Raw genomic sequence first — 20,463 nt, forward strand, 5'->3', positions numbered from 1 at the left:
ATTTTAAATTATTTCGGGGGCCTGAGATACACCTCTACAGTGGAAGCCTGTTGTAAGACAAGGAAAACTCTACTTAAAAGTGAAGCAAAAAGACAGACCCTCAGCCAAGTCAATACAAAACCTGGAATTCAGGTCAGTGGGATAAAAGGGGGTTTTTCTACGTGAGCTCCCACTGTCCACCCGGGGGTGAGACCTTTGCTCCCTGGATCACAAGCAGCCTCCTGCTCCCCAGGCTGCTCCGTCCAGGCACCGCACGGGATGGAGTGAGCTGCTAAAACACGCACTTCTCCAAAGCCAGATGGGGGTGAAAACCATCCCGGGTGTCCAGACCCGCACTCACTTTTCCAGCAGGATGAGGGCTGTCGTCGGGTTCACGCGAAGGTACTTGCACGTAGGTTGTCCGTAGTCAGCCAAATACGTTGACCAGTCCCACTGGATGAACAGGTCTAAGAGCTGCAGCAGCCACGGGAGAGCAGAAACAAACAGAAATAAAAGATTTGAAAAAGCTGGCGAGAGAGCAGGCGGTTTATCTGAAAGCTGGCAAGGATCCTGGGCGGGTGGTGTTAACCACAAAAAGTGGTTTGCAGTCTTTATTCATTCATTTAATATTATTCTGCTAATGTTTAATTATTAACGTATCCATATCTAATCATTAATTTATTGATATTTAATATTAATTTATGTATGACGATATTAACTTAGCCATAGTGCACTCCTGCCACGTTATCTCTATTTTTGGGGCGAACTAGCGGTACAGGGGATCTGAGGACTGAGACACGCTGAGGAGGTGGGGTGTCAAGAGGGGAAGCTCTCAGCTACAGCAGGAGGGCACTTTTGGGGTCAAAGTCACCACAAATCCCTTCTGTCCCCAGAGAACCCCCAGCATCATTTGAGCCATGCCACAAGGTTTTCTCATCACGCTTGCTCCATCTCAACATCTTCCAAGAGCTTTGTAAGCGTCTCTAACGATGAGAGCTCCCTGGGGAGGTGTGGGACCCATCCAGGAGCTCAGGGGTTTATCTTGGGTGAACGCAGCCACCAGAGGAGACTGGGAGTCCCAGGTGGTTTCCAGCTGTTTGTTAGAGAAACCACCGCTGACCTCAGCAGCAGGGGAAGGAAAAAGTGGATTAATTCAGGCGTCTGTGACAGTCCCTGCTCCAGACCCACAAAATTCACATCTGAAGCCCTTCACGGCCACAAAGAACCCCCTTGGCGCCCCATCCCTCCCAGGTGATTTGGGTGAGGGACGAGCAAACATCCCAGGTTTCCTAAATGCCCTCTCCCACTCCACCTTTTGCATCCTTATTTTCCTTAAAACCCGAACAGGAGCTCCCACATCTTTTCCACACGAGGACCTCCTCACCCCTAAGAGGACTTGCCCCTCCACCCACCCACCAGAGCACGTATGAGAGGACATATGAGATGCAGCCTTCCTCTCCATCATCTAAAAATGGGTTAATTAAGAGCGGCTGAGTTTCCCCCCCCCCCGTCAACCTTCTGCCTTGGAGAGCTGCTGTGACCGCTCTATTGCAGGACAGGCTGCCAAGCGCATCGACGTCTTCATCGCTCGCGTCTGCGCGTCCCGGCGCCCACCACCGAAGCCTGGAGAAGGAGGACCATCCCGCGGCCAAGCAAGGACCATAGAGAGCTCATTGTCCCCGCGTCTCCATGGTTTTCCTGGAGACTCCAGCACTGTTTAACAACACGTCCCGCCCCGCCAAGAAGGGGATTTGGCTCCTCCGAGACCTCAAGGTACAAAACAAAAATGTGCAACAAGATTCTTTTTGACTATGTAGGTCAGGGCAAAGAAAACAAGCTGTCAGGAACAATCCCCCAGGCTGGCGGGGGGGACGGATTAGCCGGGACCTAAGAGGGCTTTTCCAGCCCGCGGTCCTGCGGCTTTGTACGGCGGGTCCATTGTGTTAACTACAAACCCGAGTTGAACATCATCAGCAGAAGTTTTTTCCAAAGGGCACCTTCAAGAGACAACCTTAAATATGATTTCACAGGCTCTTTTCATACAGCACAGCAAGGCCAAAACTCTTCTGTCGGGTTTGCCGGCTGCTGCGGGTAGCTGCATGGTTGCACAGCCTAAATCAGATCCCCCCCAACACACCACCTCCCCCGTCCCCTCATCCCTGTCCTCTGCATCCCCTGCCTTGGGCAGCAACCCCAGTGACTCCGATTTCTTCTGCACTGATGCTGGATCCATCTCCTTTGGACGGGCTCCTGTGAGCTGTGCTGGAGGAAGTCTTCTCCACACCTCGAGTACTATGTTCAGTTTTGGGCCCCTCGCTACAAGAAGGACATTGAGGTGCTGGAGCGTGTCCAGAGAAGGGCAACCAAGTGGTGCAGGGTCTGGAGCACAAGTCTGGTGAGGAGCGGCTGAGGGAAATGGGGTTGTTTAGCCTGGGGAACAGGAGGCTGAGGGGAGACCTGATTGCTCTCTACAACTCCCTGAAAGGAGGGTGTAGCCAGGTGGGGGTTGGTCTCTTCTCCCAAGTAACAAGTGATAGGACAAGAGGAAACGGTCTCCAGTTGTGCCAGGGGAGGTTTAGATTGGATATTAGGAGAAACTTCTTCACCCAAAGGGTTGTCAATCCCTGGAACAGGCTGCCCAGGGAAGTGGTGGAGTCCCCATCCCTGGAGGGATTTAAAAGATGTGTAGATGTGGTGCTCAGGGACATGGTTTAGTGGTGGCCTTGGCAGTGTGAGGTTAACGGTTGGACTTGGTGATCTTAAAGGTCTTTTCCAACCTAAACGATTCCATAATTCCAAACAAGCCCCATCCTAAATGTGCTCCCACCCTGGACCGGACCTTCCCCAAGCACTGGGAGAGCCAGACTCCCCCCGGCCGGCTCACGACAGTGACGGATGGCCTGTGTATTTTACAACTGTTTGCCCACATCCATCTTGCCGGCGAGGCAGGCCCGAGGATAGCCGGGGCCGGCACCTTTGGCCTCCAGCTGCCGCGCGGCACAGGGCATCGCCGGCGCTTGCCAGGCTCTGCCGCGGGTCGTGCTCTGCAGGAGAGAGGTCTTGCAGGAGGAAGCCTGACGGCTCATGGCAAGCTGTCTCGAAACGATTTATCTGTCACATAAATGTGGTTTTATTGGTTTTACTGTTTAAACTTTTCACCTCTGCTGCTAAATCTGAACGAGTGAAGGAAAAAAAAAAAAAAGGGAAAGGAAAAACCCGCCTGCGCAGCAGCGCTGGGCTGCGGCGGGCCTGCCAGGGGAGATTCCAAATAAAATATGCAAATACCATTAATTCTTCAAACTAGAGTCTCCTTTTCAAGGCTATACATCAAACTCGACAGCACGTACACTGGGGGGAAAGGAAAAGAAGAAGTGGGGGGGGGGGGGAAGAGGAGCTTTTACCACGATGATACGAAAGTGGAATCAGCTCAGAAAGCTGCAGACGCGCGGCGTGCAGAGAGCAGGGCTGTGAACTCGCAGCTTCCTGGGGCACGAGAAGCATCTTGGCTGCAAGGGCAGGGAGAGGTTCACGTATGTATTTGTAAAAAATGAAGAAATGGAGCATGTTTTAAGCATGCCTCCAAAAGAAAGGTCCTGGAAAAAAAAATTAAAAAAAAAAAAGTCTTTATACACATATATGAGCTCTTACTCAAACGGTGATTCAAGAGAGGGCAACTCTGGAAAAAAAGAATTAAACTGGGAACCAGTTCCCAGCCCTGCCCCAGGCTCCCCTTGGCAGCGGCCGAGAAGCACTTTCTCCCCATTTCCCTCAGTTCCACCTCGAAAAACACTTCCTTTTCATTCCCTTTGCACTATCACCATCTCAAACTCTTCAAAAATGTTATTTTTTTTTTGAAGCAAAGGCATGTTTTTACAGCCCTCACATCAAGTACAGGTAAAGGATGGTCGCAACTTGATTGCACGCAAAGGAAACGGGGACAGCACAGCGACTTTGCAAGCTTCTCCCTCCAGATGCAAAGCGAAGCGGGACGGTATGTTCTGTCTGACAAGAGATGACAGCGCCGAATCTGGATAAAATTCTTTCAGCCAAGCCAGAAATAATGTCATGTGAATCCGAACGGATTCGAAACACAGTTTGCAAGGTCTGCCAGCACCCCTGGAACAAGACTGAAGAAAGCCCCAGCATTCACATGCTTGTACCAGCAGCACAGGTGATGCAAGGTGGCTAGAGATAAAGAAGATGGCAGGAAAGGGAGACCCATGTTTTCTAAGATGAAAATAAACCCATGCAAAACCCCCTTGTCCTATCTCAGAGAAGTCAGGATGATGTTGCAGGGATAATTCTAGATACGAGATCCTCTCGACCCCAAGGATCTCTCCTCCCCTCTTCAAGCCTAAGAGATGAAGGTCAAGCGTTATTGCAGGACAGATGAAAATTCCTGAGTTCCCAACCTTCATGCAACATCTGGCTCTTCTTTTTTTCCTCTCTTCCCTCTGCTGAACTGATGCGGTGCCGCTCCCAGCATCCACAAACAGGGATTTGCACCCAAACGCTTCGACCTGCAGAAAACTTAAGACACACCAAATGCTCTGGGCTCATGGATAAGTCTACTGGAAGTGGAGCGTGATCGTCCCCTGCTAGCAGAGGGACAGGCATCCCGGGACAGAACCACCACACCACTGGACTCGATGTTACATCCACTGGAGCAGGAAGCCAAACTTGTCCCAATTAAAAGCAAAGAGCAACTGTCCAAAACCGGAGCTGCTCCAAGACACGAGAGCAGCCTGCAGTCCAGTCAGAAATGGAAACCACATCTTTCTGCTCCCGGCAAGGAAACTTTTTGCTTTTTTCAGTCCCTGCCAAAGGGATTTGGTTGCATAAGAGACATGCGCCTCGGTCCTGTTAAAGTCAAAAAAGCCATCGTCACGTCTGCACTCACATTCGTGTCTTCCCCTGTGCCCCAGCCCTTTTGCTTTTTAATATCCTGACTTTGCGGAGCCAAATTCATGCATGAACTATTGGTATTTATAAAAGAGCCACCACCAGATGCAATCTAGCACGAGAGCATCGTGGCTACACGGTAACTGGATGGTGAAAGGAGAAACGACCCCATCCTGTAGACTAACTCTCACTTTATTTCAAGGTCTAGGTCTCTTCCTGGAGAAGGGAAGGCTCAGGGGGGCCCTCATCACAGTATTCCATCACTTAAAGGGTGGCTACAAGGAGGATGAAGGCTCTCTCTTCACAAGGAGCCACACGGAGAAGACAAGGAGCAACCGGTACAAGTTGCACCAGGAGAGGTTTCATCTCAACAGAAGAAAGAAATTTTTTACAGTGAGAACAACTGTTCACTGGAACAACCTCCCCAGGGATGTGGTGGAGTCCCCATTGCTGGAAGTTTTCAAGATGCAACTGGACAGGGTGGTAGATCATCTCATCTAGGCTCCCTTTCCCACGAAAGGCTGGACCAGATGATCTTTCAAGATCCCTTCTAATCCAGGCTGTTCTATGGTTCTGTGATTCTATCCCAGAAACAAACACCCCTTCTCCTCTTATCCACCACAATATTTACTCTCGGTGACAAGAGAGAGCAGCAAGGTGGCTTGGAAAGCACTCTCCTCTGCCAACACCATCAGAGTATCAGTAGATCCACCAGCAACGAGACATCATGAGGGGTGGTGGGAAATATCCAATAAAGAACTAAACCTTCCCTTTGATAGAAGCCCAAATTAGGGAATTCTCATTAACGTGCAGCGATTAATTACCCTTTTAGTTCTTTTTCCTCCAAGCACATGTATAGCAGTAGACAGAATCTTCTTTACCGGGAGTTGTTGACTTTCCGTGGTGCTCAGGGGCCACACGTTGGAGCTGGCCGGAGCCGGCTGCGAGGTCCTACTGCCTGACATGACTTCTGCAAAGCACCAACTGCTATTAAACAACCCAAAACAAACACCATCAGCACGTGCGCACACACATCCCGAAGGATGAAAAGGGAAAAATGACCCAAAACCATTAGCTGGAAAATCTTGCAACCTGTTTCAACAAATTTAAATGCAATTATCCCAGGCTTCTCACATCCAACCGAGCCAAGGGAATTAGAGTTAACTTGCTGCGTCTTAAAGCAGGAGACAGCCAGGTGTCTGGAGGAGCCTGGCCTAGGTCTAAGTGGTGCCAACAGTGGGTGCGTGATATCTTCCTTGCGGTGGGTTTTTGGGGGAGGTTCAGATGAACACAGCAGGGACAGCTATGGCACAGGGTTACGGCCAGGCTTTCATGATGAGCTTTGCATGCCCTGGCTGCCAGGGCACAGAAAAGTGCTAATTAAGTCGGATTTGGGGGTTTCCCAGCTGGAGGCAGCACTCTTGCCCGGAAATCTGCTGAGGGTCATGGTCATGAGCAACTGCTCTTTCTCTCGGGGGGCGGAAGGAGGGAATATTTTCAGAACCAAGCTGAACCCAGCTCTAAAAAGTTCTACTATCCCTCCTTATCCTTATAGCCTCTAAGTTTGATGCTCCTCTTCCCCAGTCCTTGTTGTGGGCAGCATGCAGAACGAACAGCCTTTGACTCGACACCTTCTACAAACCAGCCGTGCTTCAGTTTGCAAGAGATCACATCAACAGCTTACAGACCTAGCAAGATCTTTTCTTTAAAAGGTTCATTTTGCTGATTAAACACCACAGCTCTTTTGATAAAGGTGACAACAAGAGGCTCAGAGGAAGGCAGCACTTGGGTCCTACCATCATCCTACCTAAACCCACCTGTACGAAGGGACAAGATGCTTCCAGCGGGACCAGAAAACACCCAGGTAAGACCTGGTCCTGCTGGGTACCTCCATAAATCACAAGAAACTAATGAATCCAAACCAATGCCAATTCCCAGTTTGCCCATGCCCAAGCTTGCCCACAACCCATCCCCACCACCGGTTGAGCAGCCCCTACCACCAGCCAGCGGGTAATTGTTACAGAGCACAAAAGCCCGAAGAGTTTCCAACATCAGCAGCCACAGACAAGTACATTCAAAATAATTTATTTTGGTGAGGTTTCAATTATGCCTCGTGGGAAAGAAATACTGAAAGAGAAAGAAATATTCTAACCCATGGGGAGACACGGGTTTGGACAATAGCATTACTAAGAAGAAAAGGCACCAGGAATTGGAACGTAATGTTTGTTCGGTTACTTGTGAAAGACACAGAGGATAAAATTGCGGCCTAAATGAAAGCAGGAGGAGATGTGGTCTAGTGGAAGGTACCCCAGCCCATGGCAGGGGGGTTGGAACTAGATGATTTTTAAGGTCCTTTCCAACCCAAAACATCCTATGATTCTATGAATCAATGATTCTATGATATGTCACCAACTTCACCGGAAACTAAGATTTTCTCTACACATTGAGTGTACTTTGTGCAAGGGGGTGGACAGCACCCACAGCAACCTGACATTGCACAAGCCAAAGCGATGCACAAGCCAAGGGATCGATGCACATGGAGCTCAGGGAAGGTCAATCTTATTTTAGGTGCTTACCAGACCTGCCTGCACGAGAGAGATGGACTTCTAGGAGTTCCTTTAGATCAGAGAGTGCTGTCCAGCCTGCTTGGACCTCTCTGTAAGGCACAATAACGCTGCGCTCAAGTGACCCCTCCAGGTCTCCCGGGCAGATGTCCCACCTGGGGCTGTCCTTCCTCCTGAAGACTCATGCTGGAGGGAGGAGAACTGATTCCAAGTTCCTCATCTCACATTTTAACTGGATTGATTTTGCAAGTTACGGCAGCAATTTTATCTCTCCTTTTTTTTTTTCTTTTTTTTTTTTTTCTGTTTACTTATAACTGCAAAAGTGAAACAGTTCTTGGAAAAAACATGAGAAGAATCTGGAAAGATTTATGGCTGATGGGACAGTATGCAACAGAGAAAGGTTTGAGTCCAGCAAAGCCCTAATCTGTCCAGGTTGGATTATTGTCAGATTCATATTATTGCCTGTTTATAGGTTTTTGTATTTCTTACATCAGATTTCCAGGGGAAGGTCTCCAGAAAGCTTTTTGCCTGCACCGTGTGCGCAGAAAGGTTTTCTGGTTTTCCATCTGCAAATGTTCATCGTTTATTAGGAGGAAAACCTCTGGCTTTCCACCTGCTTTGAAGTAACGCTGTAATTACACGGGTTGACTTTTCTACTGTTTCAGAAGATATTTATTCCAAGGGTCTTATTTAAATCTTAACAAACACAATTTTACCCGAAAAATGTTGCATTTCTGATTGCAGCTCACTTCCGCACTTATGGCAGAAAAACTCCCTTTTGGGTTAAATGTGGCTTTGAGGAATCCGCCTTCTCCTCCCAGCCTGCGACACTAAACCACATGAAAGAGCCACGAAAGGTTGTTGGGCTTCAAGAGAAGTGATGCAAAGCAGCTCAAGAGCGAAGGGTGGGGACGCTGAGGATTAGCACGTTGTGTTATGGTGACAGTCTTGAAGACGGCTGGAAAGTCCCTACCAGCTTCGTTCACGCTGCTGCTGACTTTGATGGTGCAGGATCATGGCTTTAGTCATTCGCTGGAGGCTTGCCTGCAGGGAAGGCTAAACTGAATTCTAGGGAAATCCCAAGTTTCTCTGGCCATCGTAAAGCACCGTGCAATGCCACTTGGAAAAAAAAAAAAAACCAACAAGGCATGAAAATTATTTGGTACACAACCACTGGGATTTCAACGGTTCAGAATAAAATTAGTGGGTTCTAGCGATAAGCACCCAGATGGGGGATTTTATGAATGGCCAAAAGAACAAAAGGAAACTCTGCCTTGCTGGATTTGTAGCCAATTTGCACTCATAAAAAATAATTATTTAGACTCATCAAATTCTCCACGCAGGTTCACAAGTTAGCATGGTGCTTTCCGCCCAGAGAAGATGCCCGTATTTCTACCCTCCAGCTCCTACAATCTGCGTAAGACAAAGAGACAATAGTGGGCAGCGGCCAAGAGAAATGAAAGAGCCTCGGAAGACCATTCTCCAGGGACCGCTATTGAATAACACTTTGCGTTTCCATTTCACCGTCACAAAAGGGGATTCATTCCCGAAGCCAAGATGTCTCCTTTAGAAGCATCCCCCCGGTAGCCTCTCCGGCTCAGACCTTCGGTGGACACGGCCGGGAGGTGCATCCATCGCTCTGCCCGACAAGGATGAAGCCTGGCTAAATGCTTGGGGTCAGCATCCGAGTTTACAGGGACCAAATTTGGGATGCAATGCTTGGAAAGCGCTCAGCTCATACAGAATTAGTCTTAGAAGCCTTTTTGAAGCGATTATGGGGAGGAGAAGCTGGACTTGCTAATGGTGAAAGATCCCCTGCTCCGTGGTTGGGAGATGATGGCACCGTGCGTTCAGGTACCCCGCGTATACAGAAATACCGGCTCTGCTGCCCCAGTCCGGGTGCATACAGCCTTGTGCAGTTATCTGCCTCGCCCTGCCTGACCCACACTTCATAATCAGCGTCTCGGAAGAAAACGTTAAAGAATAACATGAAAAATCCCAGTATCTCAGCGGCAGGTCAGGATGCTCTATAGTAAGGGAGGAGAAGAGTTAACAAGAGCACAAAAAAAGCACAAACCCCCCTAAACACAAGAACGTGGGTTGAGAGGGGAGAAAAGCAGCAGTCCTCCAAATAAACCCATAGACAAACCACCTCTACCATCAACTCTATAGTATCAGAGGGGAAAAAAAAATCACTTTAAATGACACATTTCTCGGGGAAAATGTTCCCAATTAATTGTCAGAGCAGGTACTCGCGGCCAGGAAGCTTTTGGGCCAGGAGGGGTTAATGCTCCCCACCAGCTCAGCAGCAAATCAGGTACCTGCGGAGTGATCAGGGTCTGCCCAGAGGACAACTGAGCCACGTTTCCACATAAATACAGCCCCGCTTGGTGCCACCGGCAGCCAGGACGCGATGCCCAGATACCCCGGTGAGGGGCACCGCGTGGTGTTTTCCATGTCGGAGGGGTCCCAGTGGCAGCAGGGAGCAGGGACAGGCGAGCCAGCGATGTCTTTCTGAGCTCAGCAATTAGGGTCCCTCCTTTCCCCAGTACGAGAAAGCCGTGATATTTAAATTAAATCTCTCCCGCCATCCCTAAAGGCACCGGCATCACCTTCCCCGCAGCCGGGTGCTTGCTGGGTACCAAACCGCGCCGTGGGGCCAGCACGACACAGTTATTTTTCCTGTTGCTCAGCTGATGTCAAGTCCTCTGCAAAGTTGCATTTTTCTTTTGTTTACAGATTAAAAAAGGGGATAAAAAAAATAAAAAAATAAAAAAGACGTGACCTCTCGCTAACCCCAGCTGGTCTGTGAGAAGCTGCCGCTGCCTTCACCTCCGAATGAACTTTCAGATTATCTCAGACAAGATTCACCTTGCATTGAACTTGTACCCTGCGCGGCAGCACACAGTCACGTAACCTTGATTAAACATTACAGCGCAACGCGGCTATAAATTTAATGAGCATTATCGGCGCACTTCCTCCCGTTGTCCTCGGGCAGGGGGAGCGATGGAAATGCCGGGAGCTGTCGGGAACCAGCCTGGCATGCACCGGCACGGGCAGGAGATGGAGAAGCAGCTATTTGAGGGAATAGGAGGGAGACAGAGCAGCTCATGTGCCGTCCTCTCCTGCGCATGCAATGAGTTGTGTACGGGCTCTGCGGCAGTTCCCGCAGGAGCGAGCGGCTCCGGGTACCTGCTGCGAGCGGGGATGACCTGTAGAGGGTTTGCATGGCTTTCTGCTCGAAAAGACTCAAGAAAAAGCAAAAAGAAAAGAGCAACAAGGACTGATAACGGGTCCAGCGGTCCCTTCACCCAGCAGGAAACCTTTCTCAGGCCACGGCCTCCTAAACTCTGGCTGCCCTCTTCACGCAAAGCACTGCAACCCGTCGCCGTCCTCCCACTTATTTTCAAGAGACACGTGTGACGGGAGGCAGAGGCAGCCGCCTCTTCATCTCCCAGCTGACACGTAAGGAAAGGGAGAGCTCAGCATCCGCGCTGGCAGCGGCGATTCCTGCCGCAGAGGTCACTCGGCCATTCGAGGGGAGAGCGTCTGGGCAGTGAAATAGATACGCTCAAGTTCAAGTGCTTGAAATACCTTCCTTTTTTAAAAAAAAAAAAAAAAAAAAACCAACCCACTCAAAGCTAAACTAATATATCCCCTGCTTTTCATGATAACTTCCTCCTTATCCGTGGCAGTTTTGTTTAGCAGATCTATTGTTCTCGGCGAGCCTTGCCCTGGGGTCCAATTTGACTGTGTTCTCATTTTTCCCCCTATGTAACTGATGCTTATTTCTTTAAGCTCTACTGTAAACAGAAAACACGCTGCAGTGCCCTTGCCTGGCTTTGCAGGAGGCAGGCTCAGACCTGGAACTACTTCTTGTTGGGGGTTTTTTTTAATATAGGAAACAAAAGGATTGGTCTTGTTTGCTTCAAGGATTCAAACACCTGTGGGATGAGGGAGGACGGCTGTGGTACCCGCGGGTGGTCCGGGCTCGGAGCGGGGACCATGAGGCTCCAGCGCTGGCTCTGCTGCTGCTTTGCTGGATAAATGGCCTTTTTCTGCTTGCAAGGCTGGAAACATGCCACTTTCCTGATTATAGACCTCTTTAATGTTCATCAGGGGCAAGGGCTGAGGAGGTAAGCAGCGTCGTTTGGAGGTGGCATGAAGTTCTTCAAGGTGCTCAGGGTGAACAAGAAAGCCACCAGACAGCATCCCCCTCGATGGGGTGGCACGTGGGGAACAAATATAAAATGAAAATAAAACTTTTGCAGAGGGAAATGCATCTTGGATGGTTCAAAGAACAGAACAGGAGATGGGGATCTGGAAGAGTGGCTGATGGGGGCACCAAGATGTGGTTCTGTACTTCCCATCATTTACTTGTCATGGGTTTGGTCCTCACTGAGAGAAACGTCCTCGCCCCAGCAGACAGCAAAGGGGGAGCTTGCAGGATGCAAGAGCTGCTCGTGCTGCATCACTGAAGAAACATTTTGAGCAAAATGGGCATTTTTACCCCCATTTGCTGTCCTCATGGCTCCCCCCAACCCTGATTCCTGCACCAGCCTCCCAGAAGAATCACAGAATCGTTTAGGTTGGAAAAGACCTTTAAGATCACCAAGTCCAACTGTTAACCTCACACTGCCAGGTCCACCACTAAACCATGTCCCTAAGCACCACATACATCTATGTGTGTTTTAAATCCCTCCAGGGATGGGGACTCCACCACTTCCCTGGGCAGCCTGTTCCAGGGATTGACAACCCTTTCAGTCAAGAAGTTTCTCCTAAGATCCAATCTAAACCTCCCCTGGCACAACTGGAGGCTGTTTCCTCTTGTCCTATCACTTGTTACTTGGGAGAAGAGACCAACCCCCACCTGGCTACACCCTCCTTTCAGGGAGTTGTAGAGAGCAATCAGGTCTCCCCTCAGCCTCCTGTTCCCCAGGCTAAACAACCCCATTTCCCTCAGCCGCTCCTCACCAGACTTGTGCTCCAGACCCTGCACCACTTGGTTGCCCTTCTCTGGACACACTCCAGCACCTCAATGTCCTTCTTGTAGCGAGGGGCCCAAAACCGAACATAGTACTCGAGGTGTGGAGAAGACTTCCTCCAGCACAGCTCACAGGAGCCCGTCCAAAGGAGATGGATCCAGCATCAGTGCAGAAGAAATCGGAGTCACTGGGGTTGCTGCCCAAGGCCGGGGATGCAGAGGACAGGGATGAGGGGACGGGGGAGGTGGCCTTGGATGCTGCCAGCTCCCACCGAAAAGGTTTGCACAGCTTTGCAAACACCCCGACTTCCAGAGATATCTCCTCAAAAGGCGCCGTCGTTCCTCCTATCTAGCGGCGTCACCTGCAAAACTAATTTGGCCCGTGAAGTAACCCGGCAATTTGGGTGGTTGATTAAACTATTTTTATAAGGCCACGGGATATATATTTCCAGAGTCTGAAATAGCGTTTGGAAAACAGCGAGAGCCATTTAGAGCCGTTTAGCGTATTCTACAGAGAGGCAGACGCACAAGCAAATGGATATTTAAAACAGCTGTGAAGACAAGACTGGTAGGAAACATTTGGCTAAAAGCAAACACAGAAATAAAATAACTTTGCAGAAGGTTAGATATCAGTGAATTCGGTAACGCCCGACTTTGGGAACAAAATAATTGTGTTTCTTTGGCTTCTAGAGACTAATAAATTACCATGGAAAACGTAAAGATTAAAGTCCATTGTTTCACCTTATATTTTCTATCCGCACTGTAAAAAAGTCTCCTCTTTGGTTGAGTGGTCACCACCAAACCTCCCCTCGGGATGGTTCATCGCTCCTCTCAGCAGCTACAGCACAGAGCAGATTTTACACGCCAAGGCCATGACATCAGGGGCTCCAGCTGATGGCAATGGACAAGCCGATGCTTTTAGGGGGGTTGCACGCTCTAGACCCCAGACTTTCAGGTGAGCCCCCCAAAAAAGTGCTTCCAGGAAGGGTTAAAAGAGGAGGATTTAAAATTCGCACGCATGTCAGGTTTGTTTGGGAGCCCGGCCAGCTACCTCTCACCCTACAGCACCTCTCTCCTTTTGAGAAAATACTGAGCTTATTTGAACCTGTTCCATTTTTGGTGGGTGCTAAACATTTAGGGAACTTTCAATTTGCAGGAAACTAATGTGTAGGGGAAAAAAAATACAGTGTTCTTGTGCGGAAAGCATGCGGCACTTGCTTTTGGCATCCTGCAAAACCTCCTGAAAATATCCAGGGTGACCAAAATCCACCTTCCAATTAATTACCCCCCCAAAACGTCGCAGGGCACGCTTTCCTGTAACTAAAGATGATGCAATGAAGAGGCTGAACATCAAGAGGGATTCCAGCTGAAGCAGCATTTCATCCCGCTGTTGCATCCGCCGGGTTTGCGCTGCAGCCGGGCAGGACCAGCAGGATTTATGGCTGTTTGTCGTAGATAAAAACCCCTCAACCTTCGGAGGAGTCTGAAAACAAAAGCAAAGGCTTTTCCTTACGCGGTGTCACACTAACCTCTGGATGGCCTTGCACTTATTGTCGCAGCCTTGGAAAGGTATAAACAAAGGCAGATTTCGGATGCCAAGAGTCGGGTTAGGAGAGAAAGGAGAGGCACCGCTGCTGCGAAATCACCTTTGCGCCGACATCGAGGGTATAAATCCCGGGAAGAGATGTTTTACGACGTGCACGCGGAGTTATCGCCCTATTGTAAAGCAATTCACGGGGAAAAAAGGCGATAGCGGACGACGGCGAGGTCCCGGCAGAGCGGGGAATTCGACACCCGCGGCCGGGGCGGCGATGGGGAGGCGGCGCGAGGCTTTGCGAAGGGCTGGAGGAAATAGCAGAAAGTGTCTTTTGGGGTTAAATATCCTCTTTTAAGCGTACTGGTACGGCTGTAAAGGGAGGGTTTGAGGTGAGAGTGGTTCCTGATGGTTGAGATGGGGCCCCAAAAGCTGCTGTCCCGTTTCAGGACGTGCTGCACAGTGCGTTGCCCAAACCCGATGCTGCCCCGGTCCTGCAGCAGCCAGTCCCAGCGCTCAACAGCATCTCAAAGGCAAAGAATTTCAAAACTTTGGGGAATTTTAAATGTGTTAGGAGAAAACTGCTCCGGCAGGTTTGAAGTAAATATGGAAAACAAGAAAAAGAAAAAAACGGGGGGCGGGGAAAGGAAAAAATTAAAAAAAAAAAAAAAGAAAAAAGAAAGAAAAAGAAAAAAGGAAACAAGACAAGGAAAAAAGAGAGAAAAAGACAGAAAATAAAAATAATAAGAAAAAAAAGACCGAGAAATTTAATCTAGAAGTAATTTCAGAGTGGGGGGATTTGCCAGAGCAGACGGAACCTCACATATCGCACCCGCATCTGCTGGGGAAGTGCCGTGCGGATTTCGGCACCAGATGTTTGGTTCCAGGTCTGACAGACCCATTAACTCCTGACTGCTTCAGCGTGGCCACAGGTGGTGAAAACCCTCCAGAACCAGCAAGACCCCCGAGAATCTGGCCAGTTCGCACGACATCGGTGCACTCAAGCCTAAACTAAACACGGCTCAGCTTTAAGTCCCGCCTTAGCTGCCCCGCTTAGGAAGCTGAGCATCCCTTTTTCTGGGCAATTTCAACCCAAAAACCGAGGGGGCTGCCTCAGCCGGGCGCTGGCACTGTACAATACCACGCTGGGTGATTTCCTTCTATTGAAAGCGTTTCTTTTTCTCAAGGTTTCTCAGCCGTCAGGGTTCACCCGTAGGTACGCGCATTTCCTTCGCCATTTTGCTGCCTCATTCACTCCTTTCCGCCGCATTATCCTGCCCAGCCCGGCAGGCAGGAGCAGGCAGCCGGGCCAAGCCGTCTGCTCGCCCTTTCCTGTGCTTGAACAGCAGTGTTTGAGGAAGGATAAAACACCATGGATTTGTCTTTATTTACACCAAACTGTTTACTTTCTTCTTTCATTTTATTATTGTTTGATAGGAGCAGAAAGCAGAAGCCCAGCAGATCAATGCCAGAGGCTCCCAACCAAAGGGCTTCTTGCAAACTTCCTTTCGGCTGCTGTAAAATTTTTTGTGGGGTTATGAACTCCTTAAACAAACAGCTGAGGTCATTGTTAGCTTAAAAAAAAAAAAATTATTTAAAGAATTAAAAAAGCAAGACTAATGTTACAGCCAGAGTGGAAGCTGCTCTGCAGAAAAGAGAGCTGAGATGGCGCACAGCAAAATTCATGGCAAAACCATCAAAGAATCACAAGTCTTGCACACACCTTCCATCTGCCAGTCCAAGATGCTCTCTCCACATTATTAAGATGACGAAACCTGGACTCAGAAGCTCCACATTTTGAGATCTCAACCCCAATTTTGAGGGTCACAGCCCAGAGACAAGGAACTTCTGGTGGCAATAATACTGTCCTTTCCAATCTCTCGATAGGGTTTCAGAAGGTAAAAGCAATCCGAGCCCTTCCAGTGTCCAGGAGACAGCACTGGAACGGCAGCAGATGGTTCTTGAGATGCTTTGTCCTCCATTTAAGCTTGCCCAGAAAAACCATTAGCAAAGCGGCACGGGTGTGATGCCATGTATCACAGTCATGTAGCTCATAATCACTTATATGGGGATTCAAAAGACTTTTTTTCCCAAAAACCTTACACTGAAAACCCTGATTCCTTCCTCATTAGGAGGAACTTTGCAAGAGCCATACATCGTCCCAAGGACATGTCCGAGCCACCGAGCAGGGGCTGATGGCAGCGAAGCGGCTCGTTTCCTGAGCAGATACTGGCACGAGGTTTGCCACTGGCAGATACAGGGATGGGATATTTTAATATTTCCCAAGAACTGCAAAGCTTTGGGTCCAGAAGGAAATAAATTCTGCAACTAGGTACTTATGAAGAGAAGGTCTGATCAGTAGGAAAACAATTTAACTGGGTTTGTGTGCTGTCCCCAGCAGATGAAGCTGGTGTCCTCGACCGTCTTCCACCCAACTCGTTCAGGAGATGGTTATTTCCAGGAAAAACTTCCACCTGCCACCACAGCACTTGCACCCCCGGGAGAAGGCGCCGTGCAGTTAAAGCACAGAGCGGTAACAAGAAAAGGGGTTTGGGAAAGGGAAGGGAAGGAAAAAGGAAAGGAAAGGAAAGGAAAGGAAAGGAAAGGAAAGGAAAGGAAAGGAAAGGAAAGGAAAGGAAAGGAAAGGAAAGGAAAGGAAAGGAAAGGAAAGGAAAGGAAAGGAAAGGAAAGGAAAGGAAAGGAAAGGAAAGGAAAGGAAAGGAAAGGAAAGGAAAGGAAAGGAGGAAAGGAATGCCGACACCGTTATTATGGGAAGGAAATAAATCACTACCAGGGCGTTCATCAAAGCCAGAGGATGCCCAAGTGACCCTATCAAAGGCAATATATGAATATCAATAAATTCAGACAAAAGGAAAGAATGGGCTATGAGCACGTCGCAACAGAAAAGGCAGAGAGGCCTCTTAACCTGAAAATTTACAGTCAGAAAGCAGAGGCTGGCTGGCTGTCTCTACACCCAACCTCTTCCCATCTCTTGATCCATATGGGGTAGAATTACTCGTACATCCCCGGAGGCAATCGCACGCAGGGTTTCATTTCCAATTGCCAGCGATACTACAGTTTCCACTCAGCAGGATTGCTCTCACCCTTTGGTGAACTTCGTAGTTTTGGAGAACCAGCCCGGAGCCTGCAGTTGCTGTCTCCCCGGAGGTTTGCTGTAAATCATACATGAAGAGCAGGATCCATCTCTAGCACAACTCGCCCTCACCTACAGCAGATCCAGCAGGGACAACCGGGACGTACAACCCCAGGATAAGAGAAGTTGGGTAGACAGCGCTTCTTGCGCCCCTGAAACCTTCATGCAACGTCAAAACTCTGCAAAGAAATTCCTGTTCATATGCTGCTGCTCATCTCTGCTGCTAACAAGCCTCTCTGCAAGCCTCATTTTTCATTCCTGCCTTAACGCTTTCTCCCATATTTCTTCCTCTTGCTTCGAGATTTTCCGCTATGAACCACCGACGGTGTCTCATACGCTTTTCTCTTTAAAAAGGGCTTGTTCTCTGAACAGCCCAGAAAACCCCCAGTCTCCCGAGACAGAAGCATGAATAAATTAGACAGCGAATTCAAAAAGAAAGAAAAAATTAAAAATAAATAAAAGCCAAGCAAGCTCATGGTATGTGCTGAACTTTCCTCGTGCTCAAACACAAATTTTTCATGACATCTCATCACTTATTTAGTCTGTGGGTCCGTGACCTTCCGCATATTGCTGTACTCCACCGATAGACGAGTAAGACCTCTGCCACCTACACCCTCACCCAGCCCCAGAAGAGACAGCAAAGCCTCCAGAAAACCCTGGCTCCGCTTGAAAGAAAGCACAGTTAAAGAATGGATAGTACGATTGATCTACAAGACTACTGAGTTTAGTAAAAATGAAAAGAAAAAAAATAAATCCTTGTAGATTGAGAAGATTTAGAAAGAAACGCCAGCAGAGATGGAAATCATATGGGTTATTAATCATCTGCCTGCTTGAAGGCTTGATCTAATGCCTAAAGCAGAAGTGAAAAGACGATGTGATGTGCAAGAGGGAAAACAACGCTGCTTTTAGCAGCCCAGAGAACCTCCAGCATTTGATATTCTCCTCCTCTTGCACCGTGGACGCGGGCAATGTTAAACACCATGCTGTGTGTCCAACCTGCCCCTGGGATGGAGCCACCAGGAGGGCTCCAGCAGAAGCTCTCCTCCTCCTCCTCACCTGCAGCGACCTCGCGGTCACGGCTGCTCCATGCAGGGCAGCGCAGCTTTCTCACCCTGGAGGGACCCTGCCAGGGGGTCCACAGAAACTAAACGGAGGGGAAAAAAAAATCAGTCTTCTGCAGACTTGGAGGAGGTGTCTGTGCTCCCCCTGCAAAAGCCTTCGGTGGTGAAGACAGCACAGGGGAGAAGTGGCCGCAATGGAGTTGCAAGAGTATAGAGAAGCTGCGGGAAATATTGCGGCGCAGTCATTATTATACATCGGAATGATGCTATTGTGGGTGAGCTAAGCACTAAGATGCTCCAGGAAATAAAGAGGAACAATAAAGGCCAGGCATGGTTTCAGAGATGCTGAAAATCAGCAGCTTCTTTAAAATAAAAAATTAATTAGACGACGCAGAACTTAAGGGTCAAGTCATTTACAGAGTCAGCCAGGGGCTCCTAAAAAGGACCATGTCCTAAGTCCTAAAGAAGTGTTTCAGCGAGCACAGAATTAAGCAAGCGTGGCATTATATAAATTTATGTATTGTGATTGATCGACTTTGATACAAGGATGGACCAACCCCGCTTGAACCTTACCCCATCTATAAACCCCTTCTCCTGGTGTAATGAAGTGTGAGCTCTCGGCACAGCCCCTCGCTACGGACTTCGCTTGCTGGACTTCCCCTCTTATCCTATTTCCATGAAACTTGTAGTAATTTAATAACCCTCCACCCCGTGTGAAATTTCAGCGAACTCTTGCGACGAGTTCAGAAAGTGTTGGGAGGAGCAGAGGGGGAAAGGCGTGGGCAAAACTCGCAGAGAGCGTGAGTGCCTGGCTCTTGGTTTCGTTTGGAAAGGATTAGACTAGATATAGGGTTATATCATATTATATCATATCATATCATATTATATAATATCATATCATATCATGCCAGTTTATATTATTATATTATGAATCAACAAATTATATATGATTATATATTATATTCTACAATTATATGTTCTATATGATGTTATATATTATATACTTACTATACACTATATACTACATACTATATTACATGTTATGTATTATATATTATTCAGATATGATATGATATGATATGATATGATATATCCCAAACAAATGTCATGGGTAATTCAGCATCCTTCTTGCCCAGGGCCATCATAAAAGAGAAGAAAAGGTTCAGGATGGAGAGAACGGTGTAAGAAGCTGTAACTGCGAGGAGAAATCAAGTAGTGAAGGGCACAGAGTGTTTTCAGCTCAAGATTTAAAAAAAAAAGGGGGGGAGGGGGGGAAGGGAGGATTACGAGTGTGTGCTGGGAGAACGGGTGCACAGCACCTGTGACGGGAGAGGAACCACAGGCAGCTCCCTGGGGGCTGGAGGCAGCAGCACCCAGTTCATGAACAGAACCCAGGATGCTGCTGTACCTGGACCAGTTGCCAGAGCCGCAGTTATGGACTTCAGCCACCAAAGGGATTCAACTGAGACAGATTTATTGCGATAATTAATATTAATTAAGATCTAGGATCAGAAATGGGATAAATCTGATTATTTTATTTTTTTTTTAGTAATAACTCACTTGGAAACAGCCGAAAAAAAAAAAAAAGGCAAAATCCCCAATTCCTCTCAAATCCATGCACAAAAGTCATTTAACTCTGGGAAACTCTGCAAGCCTGAGTTATGAGTATAATTTAAAGCCGATAAGGATCTGACCCATCCTTTGTGGTTTCTGGAGTTTGAGGGGAGGTAGTCTTCCCCAGCCTGCCTCCATGCGAGCGGCCTGGTGGAGGCTGGGAAAGGGGAGGGCTCGCGTCTCCCATTACTCTCCCCCCCAAGGCCTCGCTCTAGAGTTTACAATTTAATTTTCTGCATTTGTAATCTGTAGCCCTTGTGTATATAATGTCTAATGAAAAAGGCCTTTTTTAAATTAACATGGTATTTGGAAAAAAAAACCAACCATGTGTTTCTATTTCATTATCGAACTACATTTATAAAGAAAAAAAAATACTTGAGCAGAGGGTGATCGGATTCAGTTGGCAGGGACGTGGGACAGTCAGAAAACATAGATATCCTTACGTAAATGTCTGCACAACATCAAAACGCCTTTGGGTACAACTTTGCTCTTGCTCAAGTTAATAAAACCCCTCCGTGACTCAGGGCTTGGTGCCCCGGCTACTTGTGCACCCACCGGGCTCTTCTCAGCCTCTTCCCCTCGTCCCCCAACCCTGCCTGGTGCTGACCTCACGATTCACTCTCCTGATGACAACATAGGAAATGTGGATGCGATGAACAAGCCACTCTGGT

At 48.4% G+C, this 20,463-nt stretch overlaps 1 protein-coding gene across 5 annotated transcripts in view; it reads right to left on the bottom strand.

Annotated features, from left to right (window-relative positions):
• The window catches only part of EXOC6B (exocyst complex component 6B), a 306,176-nt gene that overhangs the window by 10,291 nt on the left and 275,422 nt on the right, over positions 1 to 20,463 (bottom strand). For all 5 annotated transcript variants that reach the window (XM_054824526.1, XM_054824524.1, XM_054824525.1 and 2 more), the window contains one exon: positions 341 to 453. In XM_054824526.1, coding sequence (XP_054680501.1) covers positions 341 to 453 — 113 coding nt within the window. The remainder of the gene's footprint in view (positions 1 to 340; positions 454 to 20,463) is intronic.

This window comes from Grus americana, chromosome 4 (genome assembly GCF_028858705.1).
Source record: "Grus americana isolate bGruAme1 chromosome 4, bGruAme1.mat, whole genome shotgun sequence".
Taxonomy (NCBI): Eukaryota; Metazoa; Chordata; class Aves; order Gruiformes; family Gruidae; genus Grus; species Grus americana.